Genomic DNA, 24,337 nt, shown 5'->3' with positions numbered 1-24,337 from the left:
TTGTAGCTGGAGTCCATCAGGGCTCCACTTGCCTAGGCCTGGTGGGAAAAGGCCTGCAGGACAGGGAGCAGGTCTTCCAGGACTTGAATCAAGATACAGAATCCTGGACAAAATCTTGTTGCCTGGGGGGAGCAAGGCAAAAATAGGGTGCTTCTCCCCACCCTCACCCTTGCTCTGCCTTTGGGAAGGAGGTGTGGGGCTCTGGCAAGGTCCTAGAGCTCTCCCACCTCCTTCCCAAAGCTTAGCGCCTCACTTATCCAGTTTTGGGAAGGCAGTTCAAGGGCAGGGGAAGGGGGTTCCTATGTTGCTGAGGGCTGCCAGAAAGGCCTTGAGGGCTGCACATTGGACTACCCTGTTCTGTACTATCCTGAGTAAGAATGGCAGCATTTCTAACTCTCTGGGAGTATTTGGGAGCTGTTGCTAGTTAGCCCTGTATGTTGTCTGCTTTCTCCACAGCCACTGCAAAGGATAGACAATGAGGTGGAGCTCCGGGGTGAACAGCACTCTATCGGAGGCTTCTCCTATTCTCCTTCCCACCATACTCCTGCACTGTCTCCCTCCGTGCCACTACATTACCTTCCACACACCCATGACCCACTGCACCAGGAACTGCCCTTTGGCGTGGTGAGTGTTCTGGGATCATAGCAATGAGGCCTCAAGCACTGGACCCCCTGAGGGGCAAAGGGCCTCTTAAAGAGGGTCCTTCGTTTGCTCAGGAATAATGGGACTCTGTGCTTTAGCAGGGTTGACCATCTGACGACCCTTTGTACACCCTGAGGTGCAAAATGAGTGACCAGGGGTCAGGGTCTTTCTCCAGAGTTGGCTAGCCCTTTTCAGTAGCCTCTGTGGGTGGGTAGATGCCCTTTCACGAAAGGATGACTCTTCACAGTTTGGGAGCTTTCCTTTTGCTTTTGCAGCTTTTAACTCCCCCACTCGTGTAGGAAATACTTGTGCATGTGTGTGCCGTTGTTCCAGACAACCTGTATAAGGTGGCTTTGAAGATCTGCAGTGATTGATAATGTTTCATGCTGCAGAATTCATCCTTTCTTGGTGCAGAATGTTTCTGTTTTCCTAGCTGCAGATTTTTATTTGTGTCCTGTTTGGTATGGGGAATATACTGCCTAGGGATTAGTCAGCACCATCTCAGTACGCATCAAACTGACTCACCTCCCGGTGTTTCCAACAGCCATATCCACACATGATGCCCCGGCGACTGAACACCCAGCGATACAGATTGCAGCAGCCACTGCCGCCTCCGCCCCCACCGCCGCCTCCATACTACCCAAGCTTCCTGCCATACTTCCTGTGAGTATCCATTGATCAAACAGGGGGAGGAAGTGCTGCACGAGGAAGGAACCTCCCCTTTGCTGCTGGGGTCTAGGGCTGAGGGCCTTGCCTTTCTTTCAGCGTGGCCCCTCGGTGGGAATATGGACTTGCCTCCTTTTCCTACCCATGTACTCATTCGAAACGCAAGGTTGGTTTCTGCCTTGGTTTGTGTGCCTGTGCGATTTTCTGCTCCTGTTGACTACTCCCCTCTGCCTTTGAACTTCAGATCAATGCTTCCTGTGTCACCGACAGCTGTGGGGCCTACAATAAGTTTGGACTTGGATGTGGATGATGTGGAGATGGAAAACTATGAGGTGGGTTGGCCTCCCTCTCCCTAGGGAGCATTGGAATGGCGGGAAGGCTCTAGAGCAGCTGGTTAGTGGTGCCCTCAGTGCATGGTGGAACTTGGCCTAGCCAGCTCTCTCAGGAAGATGGTAGGGTTTGCTGTGTGATGGGGTCAAGGGGCAGCAGTGCCAGGAGAAGGGACCTTACTGTGGTGAATGTTAATGCTGAAAGAGCGGGTTTCAGGGTGTAGGATGAAGCCTGATTGGAGCCCAGAAGGAAGCTGATCAGCTGTGTATGTATGTTCTTTTTTTTATTTTCTACTAGGCATTACTGAACCTGGCCGAGAGGCTAGGAGAGGCCAAACCCCGGGGACTCACCAAAGCAGACATCGAACACCTTCCGTCCTACCGCTTCAACCCAGAAAGCCATCAGTCGGAGCAAACCTTGTAAGTGTTGGGAGAGAGGTCCTCCGGTGAAGTCCTAGATGGGGAATAGAAGGCAGTACGGCTAAATTTGAAAGGAATTGGGATAGTAGGCATGAGTGTTTCAGTTCGTGTGTGTGTGTGTGTGTGTGTGTAAGAGAGAGGGGGGATGATGATGATGATGATGATGGTGTAACCAGCACTAGATACACCAGATTTAGAACACAGGTGGTCATTGCCACTTTATGTGAGTGGCAGCAGGGAGTTCCGGCTGTCTTCCTGCTCATATTGCAGGGACACAATCTTTAGTTGTCCCTTTCCTAGCAGTTGGGGAAAGAGTTTCCTTCGGCATCATTTTGCAAACGATTGTAAGTCTCTCTGAGCAATGCAACTGCAGTGAAAGGGTGGAATATAAACAAATCTCGGGTGATACCCGACTAAGTCATAGTATGAGTGGATCCACTGGAAGAAGTGGACTTAGCCCATTGATTTCCGTTGGGCTGCTCTGAGTATGACTTAGTGGGATGTCACATTGATAAATAAAATACCGTATTTTTCGCTCTATAAGACGCACCAGACCACAAGACGCACCTAGTTTTTGGAGGAGGAAAACAAGAAAAAAAATATTCTGAATCTCAGAAGCCAGAACAGCAAGAGGGATCGCTGCGCAGTGAAAGCAGCAATCCCTCTTGCTGTTCTGGCTTCTGGGATAGCTGCGCAGCCTGCATTCGCTCCATAAGACGCACACACATGTCCCCTTACTTTTTAGGAGGGAAAAAGTGAGTCTTATGGAGCAAAAAATACGGTAATTCATGTTGACTCTTCTATGGAACATACAGTGAAGCGAGAAATAAATAGCTTGAGTTGTAAGCCTGTTGTTGATCTACGCTTGCCCCTTTTTATTATTATTTAACCTTAAAATGTGTTGTGGGGAGGGGGTTGCACTCACCCTTTTTTCTTTCTTTTCTTTCATGATATATGTACAGACTTCCAAACCGAATGCAACTCATGAGCAACTGATTCTTCCTGTTTCCAGGGCAAGCGAGCTGTGCAGAGGCTGATTGACTGGTCCTTGTGACCTTCCTGTCTATTCTTTTTATTTCATTATATCCCACCTTTCTCATAGTGCAGGACCCAGGGCAGCTCACAATATGCATTAAAAAAAGAATAACAGCTAATAAAATACCTCAGTCGGTTATAAATCATATTTAGAAAGTTACCATATCAAAAACACCGAATTGAAACAACCTAAAACAATTTAAAAACACAAGAGGAGAAGAATATATACAAATCCTGATTTGCAAGTATTGCTTTGACCTTCTGCTAATCAAAGGCCCTTTTCATTCAGAGTGGTCTTTGAAGTATGAAGAAATAATAGATTGGTGTGGTGGTGGTGGGGTTAATAAAAAAGGGGACCCAATTAAATATTTAAATGAATAACCATGAGAAATGCCTGAGAGTAGGAAAGACTATTCAAAAACCCCAAACCCTGCTCAAAGCATAGGGGTGGGGAGGTCTTGGCTAAAATCTGCACTGATTGTGGTTGCTCATTGGGGCAAGACACTTTGAGCATATTAGACCGACCCTGGCCCAACAGCACTGGCTGCCAATTAGTTTCCCAATTCAAAGTGTTGGTTCTGACCTATAAAGCCTTAAATGGCTCAAGGACCAACTCCACCCATATGAACTGCTCCAGACTCTGCAATCACAATCTGAGGCTCTTTCTCATGTGCTTCTCCCACAAGAGGTCCAGAGGGTAGCAACACAAGAACAGGCCTTTTCTGCAGTGGCTCCCTGTTTGTGAAATTCTCTCCCGAGGAAGGCTCTCTTGGTGCCTTCATTACACATCTTTAGGTGCTGGGTGAACATGTTTCTCTTCAGCCAAGCATTTGGCTGTTCTATGGCTTTTTACATGTGTTTGTAGAAGAAAGGTTATTGGTTTGTTTTTATTTTATTATGCATTTTTTTTTCTTCTGTTGGGATATTTGGATGAAGAGCGGTATGTTGTTGTTGTTTAGTCGTGTCCAACTCTTTGTGACCCCATGGACCAGAGCACGCCAGGCACTCCTGTCTTCCACTGCCTCCCGCAGTTTGGTCAAACTCATGTTGGTAGCTTTGAGAACACTGTCCAACCATCTCCTCCTCTGTCGTCCTCCTTGTGCCCTCCATTTTCCCCAACATCAGGGTCTTTGCCAGGGAGTCTTCTCTTCTCATGAGGTGGCCAAAGTACTGGAGCCTCAGCTGTCCTTCCAGTGAGCACTCAGGGCTGATTTCCTTAAGAATGGATAGGTTTGATCTTCTTGCAGTCTATGGGACTCTCAAGAGTCTCCTCCAGCACCATAATTCAAAAGCATCAATTCTTCAGCGATCAGCCTTCTTTATGGTCCAGCTCTCACTTCCATACATCACTACTGGGAAAACCATAGCTTTAACTATACGGACCTTTGTTGGCAGGGTGATGACTCTGCTTTTTAAGATGCTGTCTAGATTTGTCATTGCTTTTCTCCCAAGAAGAAGGTGTCTTTTAATTTCATGACCGCTGTCACCATCTGCAGTGATCATGGAACCCAAGAAAGTAAAATCTCTCACTGCCTCCATTTCTTCCCCTTCTATTTGCCAGGAGGTGATGGGACCAGTGGCCATGATCTTAGTTTTTTGATGTTGAGCTTCAGACCATATTTTGTACTCTCCTCTTTCACCCTCATTAAAAGGTTCTTTAATTCCTCCTCAGTTTCTGCCATCAAGGTTGTGTCATCAGCATATCTGAGGTTGTTGATATTTCTTCCGGCAATCTTAATTCTGGTTTGGGATTCATCAAGTCCAGCCTTTCACATGATGAATTCTGCATATAAGTTAAATAAGCAGGGAGACAAAATACAGCCTTGTTGTACTCCTTTCCCAATTTTGAACCAATCAGTTGTTCCATATCCAGTTCTAACTGTAGCTTCCTGTCCCACATAGAGATTTCTCAGGATGAGGTGATCAGGCACTCCCAGGGCTTCTTGAGGAGTGAGTTCAGATTGTACCCGAGCAGATCGGTGAATTGTCAGTGGAAGACAACAGCCCTTACTGATATGTACAATTGAGTTGAGCGGTGAAATCCTTTTCCTAGCATGATCATGCAGTGTCACCTGGAAGTATGTATTGGGCACCTAAATAAGATTCTGCTGGAAACAGTGGGAGACACTACTCCCAAAGAGTGGGAGGTCTGAAGCTCAGTGGCAGAGCCTCTACTTCCTAGACAGATGGTTGTGGGTCCTCAGCATCTCTAGGTGGGTCTGAGAGAGAATCCTGCCTGAAACTCTGGACAGCATCTGCCCATCACTGTAGATCTGACTCAGCATGAGGCAACTTCCTATGGGCCTGCAGAGAATCTTGCCCCTGTGTGGGGAAACTGGACCATGTGGTGCTTGAAGACAGTGGATAGCTATTGGTGTGCTGCTCCTTTGTCGTTCTTCTGACACTTCACTGACTGGGTCCTTCTCCCTCCCTTCCCCAGGTGTGTTGTGTGCTTCAGCGACTTCGAAGTCAGGCAGCTGCTGCGAGTTCTGCCCTGCAACCACGAGTTCCACGCTAAGTGCATCGACAAATGGTTAAAGGTAACATCTGCTGCTCTTGCTTTATCACTGGGGAACCATTGCATTAAGAGATTATTCTGTCCGGGATGCTGCGGCTTAATCGGCAAGGAGCATATTCGGAAGTGCATAATCATCAAGTGGGGGGCGGGCATACAGGGGGGAACGGGCCTCTGTGCAAGCGATCTGAGAGATCCAGAGCTTTGGAATCAGCTTTGACAGCACTCTCTACTGGCTGTTGATTGCAACTGCACCGTGAAGGGGAAGGGGAGTCGTGCGGGATGGATCTAGGGACTTTGCAGGAGCGGCAGGGCTCTTCCTGGCCATGGAAGTCTCCCCTGCAGTTCTGGGGAAGTTTTGCACCCCTCTGGAGCAGTTTTTCCGGAGGGCATGCAGAGGGAAGAGTGACTTGGAAAAAGTCACCTCCGCCCCCTTCTGTCAGCAGGAGTGAAATCTGGGATTCAACCACTGCTTCTAATCTCCATTCAACATTGTGGGTAAATTGCAGGCAAATCCTTTAAGTAGAGACTCTGGCTTTTATTATGTGCAAATGCAATGACTGTTCAATGATTTTTGTGCACCTGTAAGGCGACTCAGAATCCTAATTTAAATACAGGAGTGGGGAAAATCCTTAATAATAATAATAATAATAATAATCACCCCACGCATCTGGCTGGGTTGCCCCAGCCACTCTGAGCGGCTCCCAAACTCATATAAACACATAATAAAGCATCAAACACTTAAAACCTCCTGATACAGGGCTGCCTTCAGAAGTCTTCTGAAAGTTGTATAGTTATCTCCTTGACTTCTGACGGGAGGATGTTCCAGAGGGTGGGTGCCACTTCCGAGAAGTCCCTCTGCCTGGTTCTCTGTAACTTCACTTCTCATAGTGAGGGAACTGCCAGAAGGCCCTCAGAGCTGGACCTTGGTGTCCAGGCTGAATGATGGGGGTGAAGACGCTCCTTCAGGTATGCAGTGCCTTAAATTTAAGAAAAGGTCTAGTGGATCAGACAGTGGGTCCTTTGAATTTAGCATTCTGCTTCCAGCAGTGGTCTGCCAGATACCCCTAGAAAGCCCTCAAATGGGGTGCAAAAGAAAGTGCCTTTTTTTCCTTTCCCTTAGTATTCAGAGGCATGCCTAGAGATTCTGTTGAACCATCACACGCAATTAGCCATTGATATACTTATTTTCCATTAATTTTGTCCTGTGCCCTTTTGAAGTCACCTGGGCCACAGCCACATCTTGTGGCTGCGCAATTCTGTAAATTTCACTTGTTAACTTCTCACCTTTTGCAGCCTTATGAGACCCTTTTTGAGAAAGTGACCAAAATGGTGCATAGTATTCCAACTGTGGCCATACCACTGCCATTACTTGACTTGACTTATATTGAATCTCATTCATAATTTTATTGGGAGTTTGTGGGTTTCCACCATCTTAAATAATCTGTTGTCAACTACAAGCTTGGCCATTTTATTTCTCAGCTGAGTCCAGATTATTCATGAACAAATTAAGTAACATTGGTCTCAGTGCAAATCCTAGGAGCACTCCATATCTTGTCTCTGTTTTGCAACCTTCCTGTTTATTCCTGCTGTCAGCCTCCTGCTTTTTACCTAGCTTCTGATCCAAAGGAAATTATGTCAGAAGGAAAGGATTGGACGGGAGGGCTTCTGGAAGAGGAGGTTCGCTCTTAACTACCTTGTTCCCCTAGAGCAGGGGTGGAGAACCTCAGATTTGTGGGACCAAATTCAGCCAACCAGCCCTCATGATTCCCTCTTTGACCACGCCCTCTCCCCAAGTCATGCCTCTCGCCAGCTTTTTTTCCAACCAGGTGCTTTTTGCCTGGTTGGAATGCATCCTTGCATTAGGATAATGCCTCTTGTCACCCTGGATGGAGAGATCTGTGTAGGAACACCTGAGTTTTGGAAGGCCAGAATGTAGCCTGCTGTACAAAGGTGAGAATTGCATCTGTTGCTCTGGCCACTTTTGCCTTTGGCTCGGTCCACGGCTGGCATGTGGCCCTTGGAAGGATACTCATGAAGGCATGTGGTCCTTGGGGCCCAAAAAGGTTCCCCACCTGTGTCCGAGATAGAGCCCAGTTTCTTGTCCTTGTCCAGTGCTGGTTGATACCTTGAGACGTCCATTCCTTCATTCATTAGATGTTCATTCTGTAGTTTAGGAGAGAGTGCCAAACCTACAACGAGCAACAGGTCTCAGATAAATGGATACAGGCTGCTGCTGATGATTCTTAAGCGGAAGCGTTTCCTAGTGGGTGTGGTTGACCTTAAAGCCACGTCCCTCTTTCCTGATTCTGCCCTTGGTCATTGCAGGCAAACCGCACATGCCCAATCTGCCGGGCAGATGCCTCAGAAGTGCACCGGGAGGCTGAGTGAGGCTCGTCAACGCACTGCTGCACAAATTCACTCCAGGATACGGACCTTGGCCCAGGGGCTTGGCCCAGCCTGTACGCTTAAGCCTCTGGGGACTCTCCTGGGATGTGGTGAGAATATAAGCAATGTATGACACCCCCCACCCTTACCCCTCCGTGGCATGGACTGGGCCTGGTGGCAGAGCCAGCTCCGCGGTGTCACGCTTCGCTAGGGGGAGGCCTCCCCATGTGCTCCGCACTCCAAAGAGACTCCATCCTTGCGCCATTTTACTCTCCAGGTGTTCTTGCATTCCTTTCGTTTTGGTTCTCCTTTCCTTGTTTGGGTTTTGTTGTGGCTGTCTGACCCAGGTATTTTTAGTCCCCCTCCCACCCCCACTTCTGGCGCCACCAGATCGGGGCCTTCAGAAGCAGAGCAGCTCAAAGATGGGGGAGGAAGTGCCTGCTTCAATCCCACCCCCCAACCACTTGCCCCCCAAAGCACAGTGTTGTTGTGTGGCAGGCAGTGGAAGTGGTTGGTTGCAGCACTGATGAGGGGGGGCCCAAAGCCTTCCTCAGAACCATTTGGGGTTGCCCACACACAAATCATGGCCCAGGGCTGCCTCTTCTGGCTTTTCCTTACACACACACACCCCATCTTGCCCTTCCTACATGCCGGAGATGCTGGGCAGCATTCAGGGCTCCGTAGCAGGGCGGTGGTGGTGGAGCAAAACAGGCCTGCGCAAGGCCCAGCAATATCCCATCCCACTCAGCTCCCCTTCTCATTGCAGAGGGGCGTGTGGAGACCCATTTCCCCCTCAAAAGACGTGGAGGAAAGCGTGAGTTGAGTGAGTGAGATTCCTCGTGGTGAAGCAGCTGGCTCTGCTTCATACATTTGTAAGGTGGAGGCTCTCTTTGCGAGGCCTGTCTTCAGAATCATGTTCTCTAGCTAGAGCTGACAATTACTTCTCTTCCCTTCTGCACCTCAGTTGTTTTCCTTGGGGTCCCCTTTCTTTCTCAGCACCCATCTCCATGAAATCCACCCCCCCTTCCAAAAAATAAAAATAAAAATCAGGTTCGTGCCACTGTTTCCCCCATATCTCAGGGGAGGGCACGTGTGTTTCTTTGCCTCCCTCTCTCCCTGTTTTCCTTCTTCAGGGAAGAGGGAGATGCTCAGCCGACTGAAGCAGAAGCCTTTAGTCCCACTGTAAATCCTGCCCGCTTTTCTGTGCTGACCCCAGGCTAAGCCCCTGAAAGCTGCCGGGGCCGCTGCGAAGCTCTCTGCAGTAGGATCCTGGGCAGCGAGCAGATGGGGAATTATTTATTAATCTTGTTGTTGTCTACCCTTGCACTAGCTATCATGGAGAAAAGCCCATCTGGCGAAAACCGCTCCTCCCTCCAAGATGCACTGCTGCATCAGCTTTCTTTCCTTTCTGCGTAGGACCAGGCAGACGTTTCCATTCCCTTTTCCACTCGCTCGACCATTTCTCCTCCTCCTTCCCCCTTCTCCCCCTTCCGGGGGCCCCAAGTGAAGTTTGGCCCTCCTACTGCCACCCCCAACGGAGTGTTGTTTTCCCCCCTGCATGGCCTGATGCTTGTGCTCTGGGGTCAGGCACCGTGGGGTGGGGTGGGGTGGGCTGTTTCGCCATGACGAGCATACATGCGAGTTGTGTGCCTTCCTGTCTCTCTGTGCACGTGCGTGCGTGTGTTGCGTGCGTGCGTGCACACACACACACTAATCCTACCTAAAAAAAAAAAGCACCTGCTGGTTTGAAGCAAGAAAGCAACCGACCTGCCACCCTGTTACAGAAACCTGTGATCGTTTAAAAAAATATTATATTAAAAAAAATAAAAGTTGTTTTGCATGATTATACCATGGAGCCGAGAGAGAGAGAAGCCCTCGCCATGTAGTTGGTTTGTGTTCGGAAGACTGGCAAGAAGGACTCGGAGAGGACGATGAAACCTAATGTAAATGTTCACAAATTATGCATGCATGTTATGACCAGCTTGGAACTTGGTATTGGCTAACTCTCTAGCCAGCTGTGGGGGTGATGGGGTGGGGGGGTTACAGAGGGAGTTCTTTGTGCTCAGCTGATTACTGCCATGCACTGTACTGCACATGTCCGCAACGCCTCACAAGGACCGTCAACGCTTTTCAGGGCATTTTCTCCCTCCCCTTCCCCCCTACCCCACCCCCTCCAGATTAGAGATGGGTTTGAAACCTGGTTGGGCCAGGAGGAGGCAGCTGTGGGAGGGGGGGCACATACAGGACTGAACCTCGAGGTAGGCTTGCAAGGGTCAGTGTTGGCAGGCGGCGGGGGGAGTGGTTAGTAGCGGCCTCAGAAAGGAGAGGGTTTTGTTAGGTGCATCTTCTCTTTCACGGTGCTGCAGAGGTGGGTGAAGTTGCACCCGCTGACATGCTCCTTGCTCTGCCATCGCCCCCTTTCCTCTCTGCATCTTTTCCCGGCACATGAACCTTGTCCCTGTATCAGCTAGTGGGATGTGTCTGGCAGTGTGGCTCTGTCAGAATTCAACTTCCCCCACCACCCACAAGGTGGAGCTCTCTTCCCCCCCTGCATATTCTCCATCTTCTCCCCAGCTGGGTGCATTGATTTCTGCTGCCTTTAATTGCCAGCTGAGGTCTGGCTTGTACCCAACCCCCTTTTGGAATGGATGGCAGCAGATGAGAGCGGGCCATGCTTTTCCTGCTCACCCAGTATCCCTGGGCCTTTATCCATAAACTGGAGCCTCCTCCCACAAAACTAACCCCCCCCCAATCCCATTCTCCCAGCCACACAAATGCCGGAGGAGCACTCATGAGCGGAGCGGGTAGAACAAACCATGGGCCCATTACTCAGATTGGTCTGGGCCAGCCTTGGAGCAGCGTTTGTGAAGGAAAGCTAGATTCTTCCAACCTGGCTCTTTTCTGTGGGGTGCTCCGAGCTCAGATGGTGGCTGGAAAGGGGAAGTAGCCTCTCTTAAAACAGTGGGCAGGAGCAGTCTAGCTGTCTGCGTTGTTGTTGTTTTCCTGAGCCCACTGGCTCTCAGCAATACTTACCTCTGAAGCAGGGGAAAGTTTTTTTAGGTGTAGCTGGGGCCCCTAGGCCTTTTGCCATTGGTGCTTACAGCTAATCTCTCCCCCCACCCCCACCCCCACCCCAGATGCGGAGTTCTTGAGCCACTTCAATTCAGGAAGTCCTCTGGGGAGCTAGGTGGTTGGGGACCTGAGAACTTGCTTTTGTTTTGTCTCGTGGACCTTTTATTCCGTTACCAGTCCAGGGATGATCTTCAAAGTCCTGCAGAAAGATGCCGAGCCACACAGACAGGATGTAGCAAGGTGCATTTTCTGCTTAACTACAGCTGGGTAGCAATCTCTTGTTTTGGCAGGAGCAACTAGATCAGTCAGTTAGGAACCTGTTGAGCTCTGGGCAGGCCGGAGCTTTCTTTTTAATCACCCGAATTTGTGATGAATTGAATGTTTTTTTAAGTCCCCACCTGGCTCAGCCCCTTGTTTGCACTTTGGCTGATAATGCAGGTTAAAACGGCAAAGTCATTTGGATCAGGTCAAATAATTTAAATCTCTTCCTTCTCAGCCCACTTTTCCAGAGGGTTAGAACAGCCACAGTCGGACATCTAAGCCAGGTCTCTGCCCATGCGCCTGCGTGCGCGCACACAAAGGAATGGGCCACTTGCCATATAAACTGCACAGACACCAGCAGCCCCTTTTGAGTACCTGTCCTTCTGTGACCACTCAGTTCTCCCCTCTCCCTCACATGTCAAGCCAGTGCCTTGTGTCAGACCCACCTCGTCCGCTCTCCGCCCCGGCCCCAGCCTTTCTCCTCGTTTCACAGCTTTTTTAAAGAAGGAAAAACAATAACAACTTATTTCACGTGACACAAATAACCAAAGGTCTTTACTGTATATAAAAACCACAGGTGTTTCTATATTTATAGCCAATCAGAATAGTGCCGGTGCCCATCTGTTTTAAAAACGCTCTCTTCTCCTCTCCTCCCCCTGCTATCTCGGGGTTTTTTCCCCCCACGCCCCCCAGAAAGATGACTTGGGGTTGGGGAGGGTAGAAAAGCCTTACGGTTCTTCTGGTGGCGACTCGAAAGCTCACAAGCTCGTGTGCTGCAGAATTTATTCCAATGAGCAGCTAAAAATTATCATTTTAAAACAAAAAAACAACAAAAAAATTACTAAAACATTTATTTAGGATGTTTGTGATTGCTGATTGCGCTGTAGATGCCACTGTTTACCAATGATTTCCTGTGGTGGGATAGTGGACTGTTTACTGTTCTTTTTTTACCAGTCCCGTGCCCTCCAGAGGGATAGCTCAGCTTCACCCTACAAGGAGAGGAGCCTCCCTGTAGGGCACCAGGGCATTTGTTCTGTGTTAGAAAGTTTATATATATATATATTATATATATATTATAAATATATATATATAATTTTTTTTTTGCTCTGTTACTTGCACATTTTACAGTTACCTCATTTTTCCCATGTATGTATTTGAAAAAAAGGCTAATATATAGAGAAGAAAAAAAAGGTTCTTAAATCTCTAAAAAAGTGTTTGTTTTTTTTCCATTCCATTGGAATCATATTGGTTTGTAGCATTTAACATAACTAGTATGTTGTATTATATATATGTGTATTATACTGATTGAAATTTTTAACAGATTTGTACTTTTTTTAAAATGAAAGTTGCTAGTTCTGCTTGACCAAGTAGTGCAATCATTATTTTTTTTAATGTTGTGGCTGATTTTGAGAGGGATATTCACTAATAAATGTATGATGTATACCAACGAGGGCAGGCCAGTCTCTTCTCTTGGTGGAGGCAGTGCTCTCAGGAAGGTGGTGGTTGTCTGTCTTCTAAAAGTAGTATTAGAGGTATCCTGACCCTCCTCCAAGGAGCTACGAATGGCATCCTCACCTCTCCCACACACAACTTTTGAACTGAGTTAGGATGGGATACTTCGTAAAATGGAGCAATGGTTTGAAATGCGGTTTCTCACATCCAAAAGAGCCATGGCCTAGACCCCAGCTCACATTCTTATCAAAAAGTAGTCACAAGGATAAAATGCTGTAAAGAAAATATGCGTTAATTTGCTTTATGCTCTTATCAGTGCCACAGTAAAATATAAAAAAGTGAATGTGCTGTGAAGGCACATGAATTTTCCCTCGCCAGCTTCAGAGAAGTTACTGTGCCCCTGAAACATTAACTTCAGCATCCATCTTAACTTTGGTTATGGAACAATGACACAACCTTTTTAAGTTGCAGCATGTTTAGCATTCCCACCAGCTTCTCGGTGATGGATGTGGTAGTGTCACCCCTTGCTTTCAACTAATGCAGCATCTATGATGTGTGGGTTGTGGTTCCTATCTGCTGCAGCTCCGTGACACAAGGAACCAAGCACAAGCTAAGAAGTGGAATGTTAGCATTTTAAAATTATACTTTCTACTCTGCCACCAGTGATACCTGGAGCAACTTGCTCTCGGCAAACAAAGTAAGTGTTTTCCAATGCCCATGGTAGTTTGCAGATTTGCTTTCAGTGTGTCAGTGGTTTGTTAAATATCATGGTTAGCACTTGTGTGTTTTTTTTGTTTTAAAAAGCATGACTGATGTTTGGACAAATTCACAGAGAGGTCTACCAGTGGTTAAGTAGTGATTACTACTTTTGGAGACCTCCAGATTCAAAGCATGAGACTCCTTGTAGACTTTCTGGAGACGTCTGCTTAGCCATTGTGGGAAACAGAGTGCAACAAGGTGAGCTACTATTCAGTTTGTTTTTAAAGCTAAAGATGCTACATTAAGGACTCTCCATGTTTCACTCAAACTCCAAATAACTGGAAGTGGTGGCTAGAGAAATTGTTTTTTCTCCATTGGTCATAACACTAGAACTTGTGGACATTCAATGAAGCTGAATATTGGAAGATTCAGGATGGATAAAAGAAGGGTTTCCTTATACTGCACATAATTAAAACTGTGGAACTTACTCCGACAGGAGGCAGGAATGGCCAGCAACTTGGGATGGCTTTAAAGAAAGGTTTAGACAAATTATGGATTAAGCTATCAATGGCTGCTTGCAACAATGGTGATGTTCTGCCTCCATGGACAGAGGCATTAATGCTTTTGGCTGGAAACTGCAGGATGGGAGTGTGCTCTTGTCCTGCACATGGGTTTCTCCACAGGCATCTGATTGGCCACTGTAAGAGCAGGATAGAAGGCTAGATGGGCCATTGGTCATCAGTGGCAGTTCTTGCATTTGCTCCCCACTGGATCAATTTTTGATTAAGCCATTCACTCTAACTCCCAAGATCTTTCTTGGTTGGCCACTGCCAGCTCAGTAGGATTTGCATCTCCTGCCCCACCTATGTTGTGTCACACTTGCTTACGTGATATGATGTTTGTTGGATCACCCATATCCGCACATTCAAAAAACTCTTGTATCGCAAGAGTCTTTATTGAATTGTGACTTGATTTTCTTTCTTTGCTTGGAGTGTGTATGGGCTAGAAGCTTTCTGTTAGAAAATAGCAAGTGGTCAAACCAAAATGAACCTACCTAACCTTTACATCCTGCGTTCACTCCAGCACTATTAACTCATTTCAGTTTGGAAAAAAGCAATACTAGTGTAAAAGCTGTAAATTTTCAGTGCAAATCACATCTTTTAACACTAGTGCCCACTAGAGCATCTGGCAGATGATTTGCCTTTTCCCCCAAATCATATTTGCTCATGCTCTAATTTTACTGATTAGTATTAAGTTATGCAATGCAGCATGTTTAAAATGAATTGAGCGACTGCAAGATTCACAAATAAAGTAGGGGTTGGGGTGAGTTATGCACATGTTTCACACATTATGGGGTGTGAAAGTATTCTCACGTTTTTGCTTTCTACAGAAATGGCATCAATCTACACTCACTGCTGTGCTTTCTCTCTATGATAAAGGCCCAAAAGGCATTCAGATGCTCTAGAGAAGAGGGCCAGGGCTATGCTTCAGTCTGTTCTATCCAAGAATTTCACATGCTAACCACTTTAAGGCATAAAGCCAATAGCTGAGAAATTATCTGAATTTTTGGGAGTAGCGAGAATTCTTTAGGCAGGGAATACCATCAGATGAATTAGTACCTATGAAAAAATATGTGTAAGAACAGAGCACACACAAGGTTCACCTTGAACCTGTATTCCCACCGAAAGACTGTTCTTTTCATCTCCCTTTTATAATCCTTACTTAGTTTTCTTGATTCATATAGTAAGGAGGACAGAAAAATTAGTATTATTCTGCTTCTCATCCAATCAATCCAAAAAAGAGAAGGGAAGCTAAGTCTGGCAAATAAGAGTAATACTGTATTTCATGAGTCCAGCTCGGATTCGAAATGATGCTCATTCGCAGGAGGCAATATTTTCTGCAGTATATACAGTAGCAAGTGGAGGCTCCTCCATCACAAGGAAACAGAAAAGAGCCCAGCGAGTTCCATGAGCAAGTCTGTGCTCTCAACTTCCATACGCCTAAGAAAATTACACAACTGAGAGACTCCTTGTTAGCTGGAAAGACTTCAGAAGGCAGCTTTCCTGACCTCATGATCATCCCATTGCACTAAAGGGCAACAGGACTGAATCTGCCTTAATACAGGCAACAGCTGCAGTTATTAAGAGGCCTGCATCTGTAAAATCTGCAGGCTGCCTTTCAGAGCTCTGTGGGCTCTAGCTGCAGCACACAGCTCATCGTTTAACACTTGCAGTGTCCTCAAGGCAGGCAGATACCATCCCCATTAACACTGACAAAATAACAACCTTGGCTCAACAAAAATGTCTGCAGTCCTTTAAGTTAGCTCAACTTTTGTGTCTGCCTTCCCGTCACTGCTGCAGTTACCTCATGTGGCTACTGCAAGAGACATATCCCTCACTGGCACAGTCACAAACACTCCTCCAGAGTGAGCCAAGGCAAGCCTAAGATGCTGTGCAGAAGGCAGTATCGAGGTCCGATTGCTGCTGCAACATGACCCAAGGGAATTTCGCTACTAAAGCTGTGTGCGCACAGGTTAGGTCAGGCCATCATCTGGGCCAGTAAGACACTTGACAGTCAGAGGTGTTAGCACAGGCACACTAGAGGCAGAGTTTATTACACTACGCAGGCTAACAACCCTGGAGAAGAACCCCTGTGGTTAAGAATGTCAACCAGCTCCTTATAAAACAAAAAAATAAACCAAAACCCACTGTTACCCCCGTTCTCCTTTGGTCATTACAAAGCAAAAGAAATATTTAAGAGATTTATACAGAGTGAGAAGCTGGAAGGAAAGAAAAGACCCTCTGCCCATCCCTCCCCTACCTGGGCAGAAGACAACCTGGCCCACAGGTATGGTGTCCTTTAGCTGTCACAAGCAGCAAAACGTCGGGTGTTCTAATGTCAGAATGTTGGGGTATATTATTTCCAATAAAAGCAATATTTACCGAGAGCTGCCGTTTCTCCCCCTCTCTCGGGAGGGCAAACCATGGCCCCTCCCATCGGCCCTCTGGATGTAAAAGGGGTTGCGTGTGCGTGAGTGTGCAGTTTCTCCCGCCAGTGCAGACATACGGCGTGGCTGGCCGAGGCCACAGAGTCTCTGATCCCTCATGTGTACGCAGCAGTCTTTTAAAAAAAATATTGTATTATAGTAGGAATTTCTCTTTCCATCTCTGTATTTTGGGGAAATGTCAATCGTCCGTGAGGTCCTGCACAAAGAGAACTTCCGTGTGGCTGAGTCCAGCTTCTTGCAGCGTGGGTGGGTTGGGCCACTCCTCTGTCGGAAGGCAGGGCAGGACACGGCGAGGGAAGTTGGCCTCAATCTGGAACTTCTCCGGGCTCTCTTTCAAAGAGAATAGGAAGTCATGGATCACCTAAGGAGGTAGTAGACAGTTATTCACCAAATGACCAATTGCCTTACAACGGAGAGCAGAAAGCAGATCCTCACACTGCAGCACTCTTCTGTGTTTAGGGAAAGAATACCCAGCAAGATGGCCATTTTTTCATCTTAGATGAAGGCCCCCATGCAATCGCAACATACCTAATTTATATAAAATGTTACTTGAGCAATAAGTTTCCTCATATATCCACTGTTACTAAGAGCAGAACTTTTCATGGAACACTCGTGCTGAAGGAAATTTGGAGGAGATGGAACAGTGTGGGAGAAGGTGCTGGAGCCTACAGGGGGAATGGGGAACTCGAACTATCTCCACCCTCTTTCCTCCAGCAGGAGCCTCCATTGGATCTCAGTGTCTTGCGTGAATTGAAGGAGTCCTTATATTCATGGAAGGGACACTCGGGGTTCAACCCACTCCTTCCTAAGGGCCTGCATGATGCAACAGAGAGACAGCCTAGTCTCCATGTGGAAGATCCAGGTTAGAGTCCCTAATAAGTTATAAAGCAAAGTGAGTAGCCCAGGGTGTATTTCTTTAAGGGTAGATCATTGGTTAGGTTAAGATAAGAGGCTTTGCAAAAATGGTAAGGATATTACTGCATTGCCCAGCTCCACCATTCCTTCAGTTCTGCATACTGGGTCTCCCCTTTATCTGTATGAATCGCCAGCTGCTAAAGCAGATTCAGAGCTCAATTTCTGCTTCTCAAATAATTCTCAGCCACAAAATTTTGCCCCATCCTTACTGCTAAAGACTGTGTAAAATGGAATCGCCTCTCCACCCTGGAGTCATTGGGCATTTTGAAGACGATCTTGACACTTTCTGGGTCATCAGGATGCGGCTCTGGTGGAAGGCATTCAGATTTCCGTTCCTTCTCCTCCTGCAGAGTCTTCAGGGATAAAATGGAAATGTGAAGAAATGGCAGCAGCTCCAACAGTGTGACAAAATACAAATAAAGCTGTAGCCACTAGATCAGCACAGCAACAGTCAATGGAACTAAGCATATCAATAGTTACTGTCGCCTCATCTCAAATGGGCCTCAAATTTAGATTGCCAAGTCATATTCCAATATGCAGAATTCTGGCAAGAGCCTTTATAAGATTTGCATGAAGGTGTGGAGTGTTCATCAGTAGGAATAACCCAGCCAGTTACTGCATTCATTTGGAGTCAAAACGTTCACTCAAGAAATCACTCACTGGAACTCTTGCTAAGTGATGCTCTCTGTTGGCACTAACTAGGCTATACCCAAAGCTTTATCAGTCTTCCAGAGAATGTGTAGTATGTACACTTGTTTCTGGTGCCTTGGTCCAAAGGAAGGGAACTGTGAAGAACTGCATCCTGGGATGATGGAAAGTCTATTCTGAAAATACGAATTTAGGGCATCCTCCCACCCAATGGTGCCTGTAATGAGCTTCAACTGATAATTCTACACAAAGTTTATTCCTATTAAAACATTTTTTTCTGCACATATTCTAAAATAATCTATCTTTCAAATAGAATAATATGTGTTAATGGGAAACTTCTAGAAGAGGAAGACTTACTTGAAATCTCATACTCTAATGCAGGCACACAAAAAAGTGATGTGAATTATAACCATCAAGAGAATGGAAACTAGTAAATGGATCTGGCAACTAAACATTGTTGCTTTATTCTGCAAGTAACTCTGCTACTTTTAAATAAATACAGTGGTACTTCTAGTTACAAACTTAATTCGTTCCGAAGGTCAGTTCTTAACCTGAAACTGTTCTTAACTAGAGGCGTGCTTTCGCTAATGGGGCCTCTTGCTGCCGCTGTGCCGCTGGCACACGATTTCCGTTCTCATCCTGGAGCGAAGTTCTCAACTCAAGGTAACTCTTCCAGGTTAGCGGAGTTTGTAACCTGCAGCATTTGTAACTCAAGGTACCACTGTATAAATAAACTGTATTAATGGGGCAGGGGGAGAGAGAAACATTATGTGTGACTTGATCTGAATTCTCTAAAATAAACTACTGTTCACTGATCAGAATTTTAATGGATTAATTTACAGGATCTGAATCCTGGCTCATACTGTAATATAGATAGATAGATAGATAGATAGATAGATAGATAGATAGATAGATTCTTTATTGTCATTACACAAGTGCAACATTGCACAAGTGCAATGAAATTGGATGCCATCCCTTAAAAACAACAAAAGCAAAACAACAACAACAACCAAACAAACCACATTCCAGCCACACCCACACCCACACCCATCAAACTCCCAGGTCACACTATCGAGTTACAGCATTCAAAAAGGCCACAGCTCTTGGATAGAAACTATTTTTCAGTCTATTTGTCCTTGACTTGATGTTTCTATATCTCCTGCCAGAAGGCAGTAGTGCAAACAGACTGTATCCCGGGTGAGATGAATCCTGCAGGATGTTGTTTGCTTTCCTAAGACAACGGGAACCGTACAGTTCTTCCAAAGATGGGAGAGGATGACCAATAATCCTTTGGGCTGTGGTTATGACCTTCTGGAGCACCTTCCTCTCCCTAGCTGTACAACTGGAGAACCAAGCACAAATACAGTATGTGAGAATGCTCTCTATGGAGCCTCGGTAGAAGGACACCAGCAGTCTCTCACTCAGATTGTTCTTCTTTAAAAGTCTGAGGAAATAAATTCTCTGCTGGGCCTTCTTCACCAGAGCAGTGGTATTTGCGCTCCAAGTCATGCCCTGATCGATAGTCACTCCCAAAAACCTGAATTCCGCCACCCTCTCCACCCGTTCCCCGTTGATATACAAGGGCTGAATGTCCGCCTTTTTTTCCCTGTAATCCACCACCAATTCCTTGGTCTTAGCCGTATTAAGAGCCAGATTGTTCTCTCCACACCAAACACAGAGCCGCTCCACCTCGTCCCGATAGGCGGACTCATCCCCTCCTGAAATGAGCCCCACCACCGTAGTGTCATCAGCAAACTTGATGATTTTGTTGCTGGAATAGATGGCTGTACAGTCATACGTATAGAGAGTATAGAGCAGGGGACTCAACACACAACCCTGTGGTGAGCCGGTGTTAAGGCTAAGGGCTGTGGACATATGTGACCCTACTCTAACCCTCTGAGAACGTTCTGACAAAAAATCCCAAACCCAGAGACAGGTGGAGTTGGAGAGTCCAATCGCCTCTAGCTTGGACACCAGTCTATGGGGGAGGATAGTGTTAAAAGCAGAGCTAAAATCCACGAACAGCAGCCTCACATAACTCCCCGGCTGCTCCAGATGGGACAGAGCAGCATGGAGAGTGGTGGTGATAGCGTGAAATGCAGACTAACCAACTAGTAGTGGTCTTCCACAAACTAGTAACTGCTCCCATTTCCAAAGTTCCAGTACTAAATTTGCAGTAATATAAGGCCGTGTACAAGAGCCAGTCATTCCCACCTGCATTCATAGCTGAGGCATCTATTCTTATTATGAAAATTGCACCTGAGACCTGTGATTCACTGCTATTGACACATTCAATTCTCACCCGCCGCCGTCTCTCCTCTGCTAGCTTCTGCTGCTGCACCTCCTCCTCCTTCCTCTTCTTCTTTTCCCGCTCTTCCTTTTTCTTGCGGTCTTTCTCCTGATCAGCCCGTAATGAAGCCAGGTATGCCTCATCTTGTTGTTGTCTAAGGACCTGAGTTTGGTTTCTCTCTTCTCTAAGATAAAAGGGGAAATGTATTAGTGCCAACCTGACAAGAACTGCTACAACGCCTGAAGAAATTTCAGATATTTACTAGGGGAAAGATGTATTTCTAACTAGGAGGGTTGTCCCAGTGGTTCTGCATTACGACTAGGCATAGCAGCATTTTCTTATTTGCATGTGGGAACAGCAGCAGCTGCTGCTCCTTTTCCTTCCTGATACCAAGTAGTAGCAGCAGCTTCTACCAGTTTCTTGCTTGCCCTCTCCCTCTGTTCCATTTGCTGGCTCAGTGGAGTAAGTAGGTGGGCAGCAGCAAAGAGCAGCAAGCGCCTCCACTTGTGGACCTCTACTGGGCCCTTGCCCATGCTGACCTATGATGCTTGAATCTTAAGGTGCTTTGAGACGCAAGCAAGAATCTGGAAAAAATACCCCACGGCTAGTATCTCTAAGAAGACAGCCTTCTCTCCCTGTGAACAGCATCAGCAGTCCACTTATTCTTAATGACAAAGCAACCTGGTGAAATCAGCAGTATGCCAACTAGAGTTAAGAACTAGAGGCAATCTCTTCCCATCCAACACTAAGACACTATTGTTGAAAGCCTGCAAACTCTCTCAATCTGTTATATCCTACATTAGCAATCTGCCAGCAACATATATGAGCACGAGTCATATAATTAAACAGATAGCTGCAGTTTACGGGATATATATTTTTCTTGTCTTTTACTCTATGCCCAGATAATTAAGTCAGGTTGAGCAGTTGGTAGTTTTCCCACAGAAAAGGTAATCACAGATTTAATGAAGCACTGTAAGGTGGAGAGTGGAGATGGCATCTCTTGTTTTTGACCTAGTACCTTTCCAGGCGCTCAGATACCAAGTATGTCTGGTTGGCATCCATGATGAATGTCAGCTGGTTAATGAGGTCATCAGGTTGGATGAGTCCTTCTAACCTCCCAACTACGGTCATTCTACGATCTTTCAGCATGATCATTGCCAGGAATGGGTAGGTGTTCTCACGCAAAGCCTGTGACACTAAGACAAATGCATACAATAAGGTCAGCATTTGCAATCTTAGCATATAGGGCATTTACAAAGAGATGAAGCTGCATTAAACTCCGTCATACAATTTATCTAACCCACTATTGTCTACTCTGGAAGTGACATTCTATGGTTTTGTGAATTGTCTTTCTAAGCCCTGCTATCATAGATCTTTGTGTATCCAGGCATCAGGGATTCAACTTGGGACCTTCCAGAGGGAAGTCATGTGCTCTGCCACTGAGCTGTAGTCCTCTCCCTAATGCAACATGAAGACTATTCCAACTTTCAGCTTCTACAGTTCTTCTACACTTTTAAGAGAAAGTGGCCTTCAGTTCTCGACATTTGGGGTTCTAGTCCAACAGCAAATTCACACTGGAGATCTGGTATCAACCTTCCTAGAAAACCCGTGTTTTTAATGATCAGCAGCATCAGACAAAAGGAAACCTTTTCAAAATTCAGGAAGGAGGCACTAGAGAAAATATTAGAGAAAGCGATCATAATTCAGGGCAGCCTTCAAAACCTTAAGGCAATGGTCTCAATAGTTCTGACTTTAGTAAATGAAAATGCATTCACAAGCAGGGAGGAGGGAGTCATCTCAAACAGACATTGGGGAAATCAGACTGAATAATTAGAATTCAACAGTTTTCTGCCCATGAACCTCCACACACCATGGCATGTTTCCTGTCCAGTTTCTCATTAAACTAAGACACAAAGTTAATGTAACAGTGGCAGGGGACCTACAGCTTACAGACCCAATTGGGGATAGTAGGGGTCCTAATTTGGCACATGAGGCCATTTTCTTCAAGGCATGCCCCCTACCCGATTACATATATACGGCACCAGGAAGAAGATGGGTGCAAAGGAAGAATCCTGAGGCTTAAAATGCATTTCTGGTTGCTTGGCATGTGGAGCTTGTATCTGCACCTTTTAATTTGATGCCAAATGCAAGCCCCGTGGTTTCAGTCACTTGCCTCAGTTAACACTATGCACTAAAGCATTCTGCTGTTGTTTCTGAGCACTCTGCAAAGGCAGCTCCAAGTGTAGTATGCTGGAGTAATCCAAACTCCCTATGACTAAATCCTGTGTGTGAAGTAGCCAGATCAGCTTTCTCCAAAACAAGCATAGCTGCAACACCAGGCTAATCCACTTAAAGCATTCCTGGCCACAACTGCCACCTGAGCATCCAGCACCACACCCCATGCCACAAATCCAATTCTTCAATGGGAGTGCCGCAGATGGGCTGTATTTCTATTCCATAATCAACACTCATTTCCTAATAAGCAACAGCACTTCCATCTTTTATAACGCAAAGGCTCCTCTTCCACTCTCTGTACAGACACTGAAGATGTTGAGTGTCTAGGAATGCAACTTTGGGGGCAGATCCAACAATGTGGCCCTGCTCCTGTTTCAACATGTGAGTGACATGCAACTCACATGTGAGCACTTTAGAGTTGGGTGGCTCCAGCATATCGATGACTGGCACCTGCAAATCCCTCCTAGCTGTTTCATGTAATGGTTTGTTTCCCATATAGTAAAAGGGGGCAGAATAAAATACCAAACAGACACAACAGCTCATTTTGACAGCCTGATCCTAAACACATTTGCTTGACTATATCCCACCAGTTCAAAAGCATTTCTTTTCATTATATAAGATTACAGTTCAGGGCTGCAATCCAAGGCATACTTACTCTAGAGGAAGCAGCACTGATTAGAGTGGGCCGTAACTCTTAAGTAAACATGCTTAGGACTGGGCTGCAAGTGTTTATAAAATGTTACATTAGGGCAGAGTTGTAATCAAAACACGTACCTCTATATCCTTCTGGTTTATTTGTGGAACAAGCCCAGAAAAGCATCCTTGTATTTATGAGGGCGATCACTTCAGGTGCACAAAGGGTGTTGCTGTTTGGAAAGGATAAAAGATTAACTCACGTGAAACCGCACCCAGAACTCACGCCACCATTTATAATAAAAAAAATCTGAAGTAACCTACCGGCAGAATTCGTCAGTGTCTTGATGGTCATCACCATGAAGGTAAACAAGGAGGAAGCGTAGCTCCCTCTTTGCATCATTCAGTGCCTTGAGAGAAGAAACATAAGGATGTTTAAAGAGATGAAATCTGGACAATTTGACACTGTGCTCAAGTGAAAAAAGTAGTGTCAGGTCATCAGATCATAGCATGTACACAAAGACTATAACAGTGCTAATTTTTTTGCCAAATCATGCACAGCAAACCTTCCTCATTGGATAAGGAGCACTGTGGCTGTGCTAGACCAAGTAGTGAGTCTTTGATATGGTCTTCACCCAAGGCAGACTGTTCTATTATTAGCACTACTAGAACCCTGCATTGAAAAACTGAAGTTACTGTATTAGCAGAGTGATTCTTTTTCCAATACATTGTAACATAGTTAACAAAACGTAACTTCCAATTAAATATCTCAGGTTACTATCTTATATTACCTACAATATATGTCTACAACATTTTGCCTCAAGGGATAACTCAAGATTACTCTTCCAAGAATCTCCACTTCAAGACAGGACAACACCACGTAACTCTTTGACATCTCTTGTACCAACCTGACTGTATGTTCCCTGGTAGAAAACAGGATGTATTCTTCCAAATTTTTCTTCAAACATATGAATAAATGAAACAATATCACCAACAGGGTCAGTGACCCGACTACGAGGATCAGGGCGTATGAAACGCAAAGCAAACCTAGGAAAGAGTATAAAATTGAAATATCAGCTACTGGTTACTCTAGCACCTTCAGAACATGAGTGGGATGATTTCAGTTTTAC

The 24,337-nt window shown here is 46.0% G+C and overlaps 2 protein-coding genes across 5 annotated transcripts in view; one reads left to right on the top strand and one right to left on the bottom strand.

The window, feature by feature from the left end:
- The window catches only part of RNF44 (ring finger protein 44), a 40,065-nt gene extending 27,290 nt beyond the window's left edge, over positions 1-12,775 (top strand). For 2 of the 3 annotated variants that reach the window (XM_081901070.1, XM_081901071.1), the window contains exons 6-11: positions 457-624; positions 1,187-1,305; positions 1,553-1,640; positions 1,936-2,057; positions 5,533-5,632; positions 7,936-12,775. In XM_081901070.1, coding sequence (XP_081757196.1) covers positions 457-624; positions 1,187-1,305; positions 1,553-1,640; positions 1,936-2,057; positions 5,533-5,632; positions 7,936-7,998 — 660 coding nt within the window. In that variant the 3' untranslated portion in view covers positions 7,999-12,775. The remainder of the gene's footprint in view (positions 1-456; positions 625-1,186; positions 1,306-1,552; positions 1,641-1,935; positions 2,058-5,532; positions 5,633-7,935) is intronic. The other variant, XR_014165768.1, reaches the window with a different exon arrangement.
- A 3,285-nt stretch (positions 12,776-16,060) lies between these two features.
- Positions 16,061-24,337, bottom strand: part of FAF2 (Fas associated factor family member 2) — a 32,463-nt gene continuing 24,186 nt past the window's right edge. For both annotated transcript variants that reach the window (XM_081901077.1, XM_081901078.1), the window contains 7 exons: positions 24,116-24,254; positions 23,532-23,617; positions 23,349-23,440; positions 21,358-21,535; positions 20,352-20,523; positions 17,611-17,754; positions 16,061-16,847 (listed from right to left, as the gene is read on the bottom strand). In XM_081901077.1, coding sequence (XP_081757203.1) covers positions 16,665-16,847; positions 17,611-17,754; positions 20,352-20,523; positions 21,358-21,535; positions 23,349-23,440; positions 23,532-23,617; positions 24,116-24,254 — 994 coding nt within the window. In that variant the 3' untranslated portion in view covers positions 16,061-16,664. The remainder of the gene's footprint in view (positions 16,848-17,610; positions 17,755-20,351; positions 20,524-21,357; positions 21,536-23,348; positions 23,441-23,531; positions 23,618-24,115; positions 24,255-24,337) is intronic.

Source organism: Podarcis melisellensis (genome assembly GCF_964234715.1).
Source record: "Podarcis melisellensis genome assembly, chromosome: 2".
NCBI lineage: Eukaryota > Metazoa > Chordata > Lepidosauria > Squamata > Lacertidae > Podarcis > Podarcis melisellensis.
Note: the sequence above shows the minus strand (reverse complement) of the source record. Positions and strands in the feature narration are given on the sequence as shown.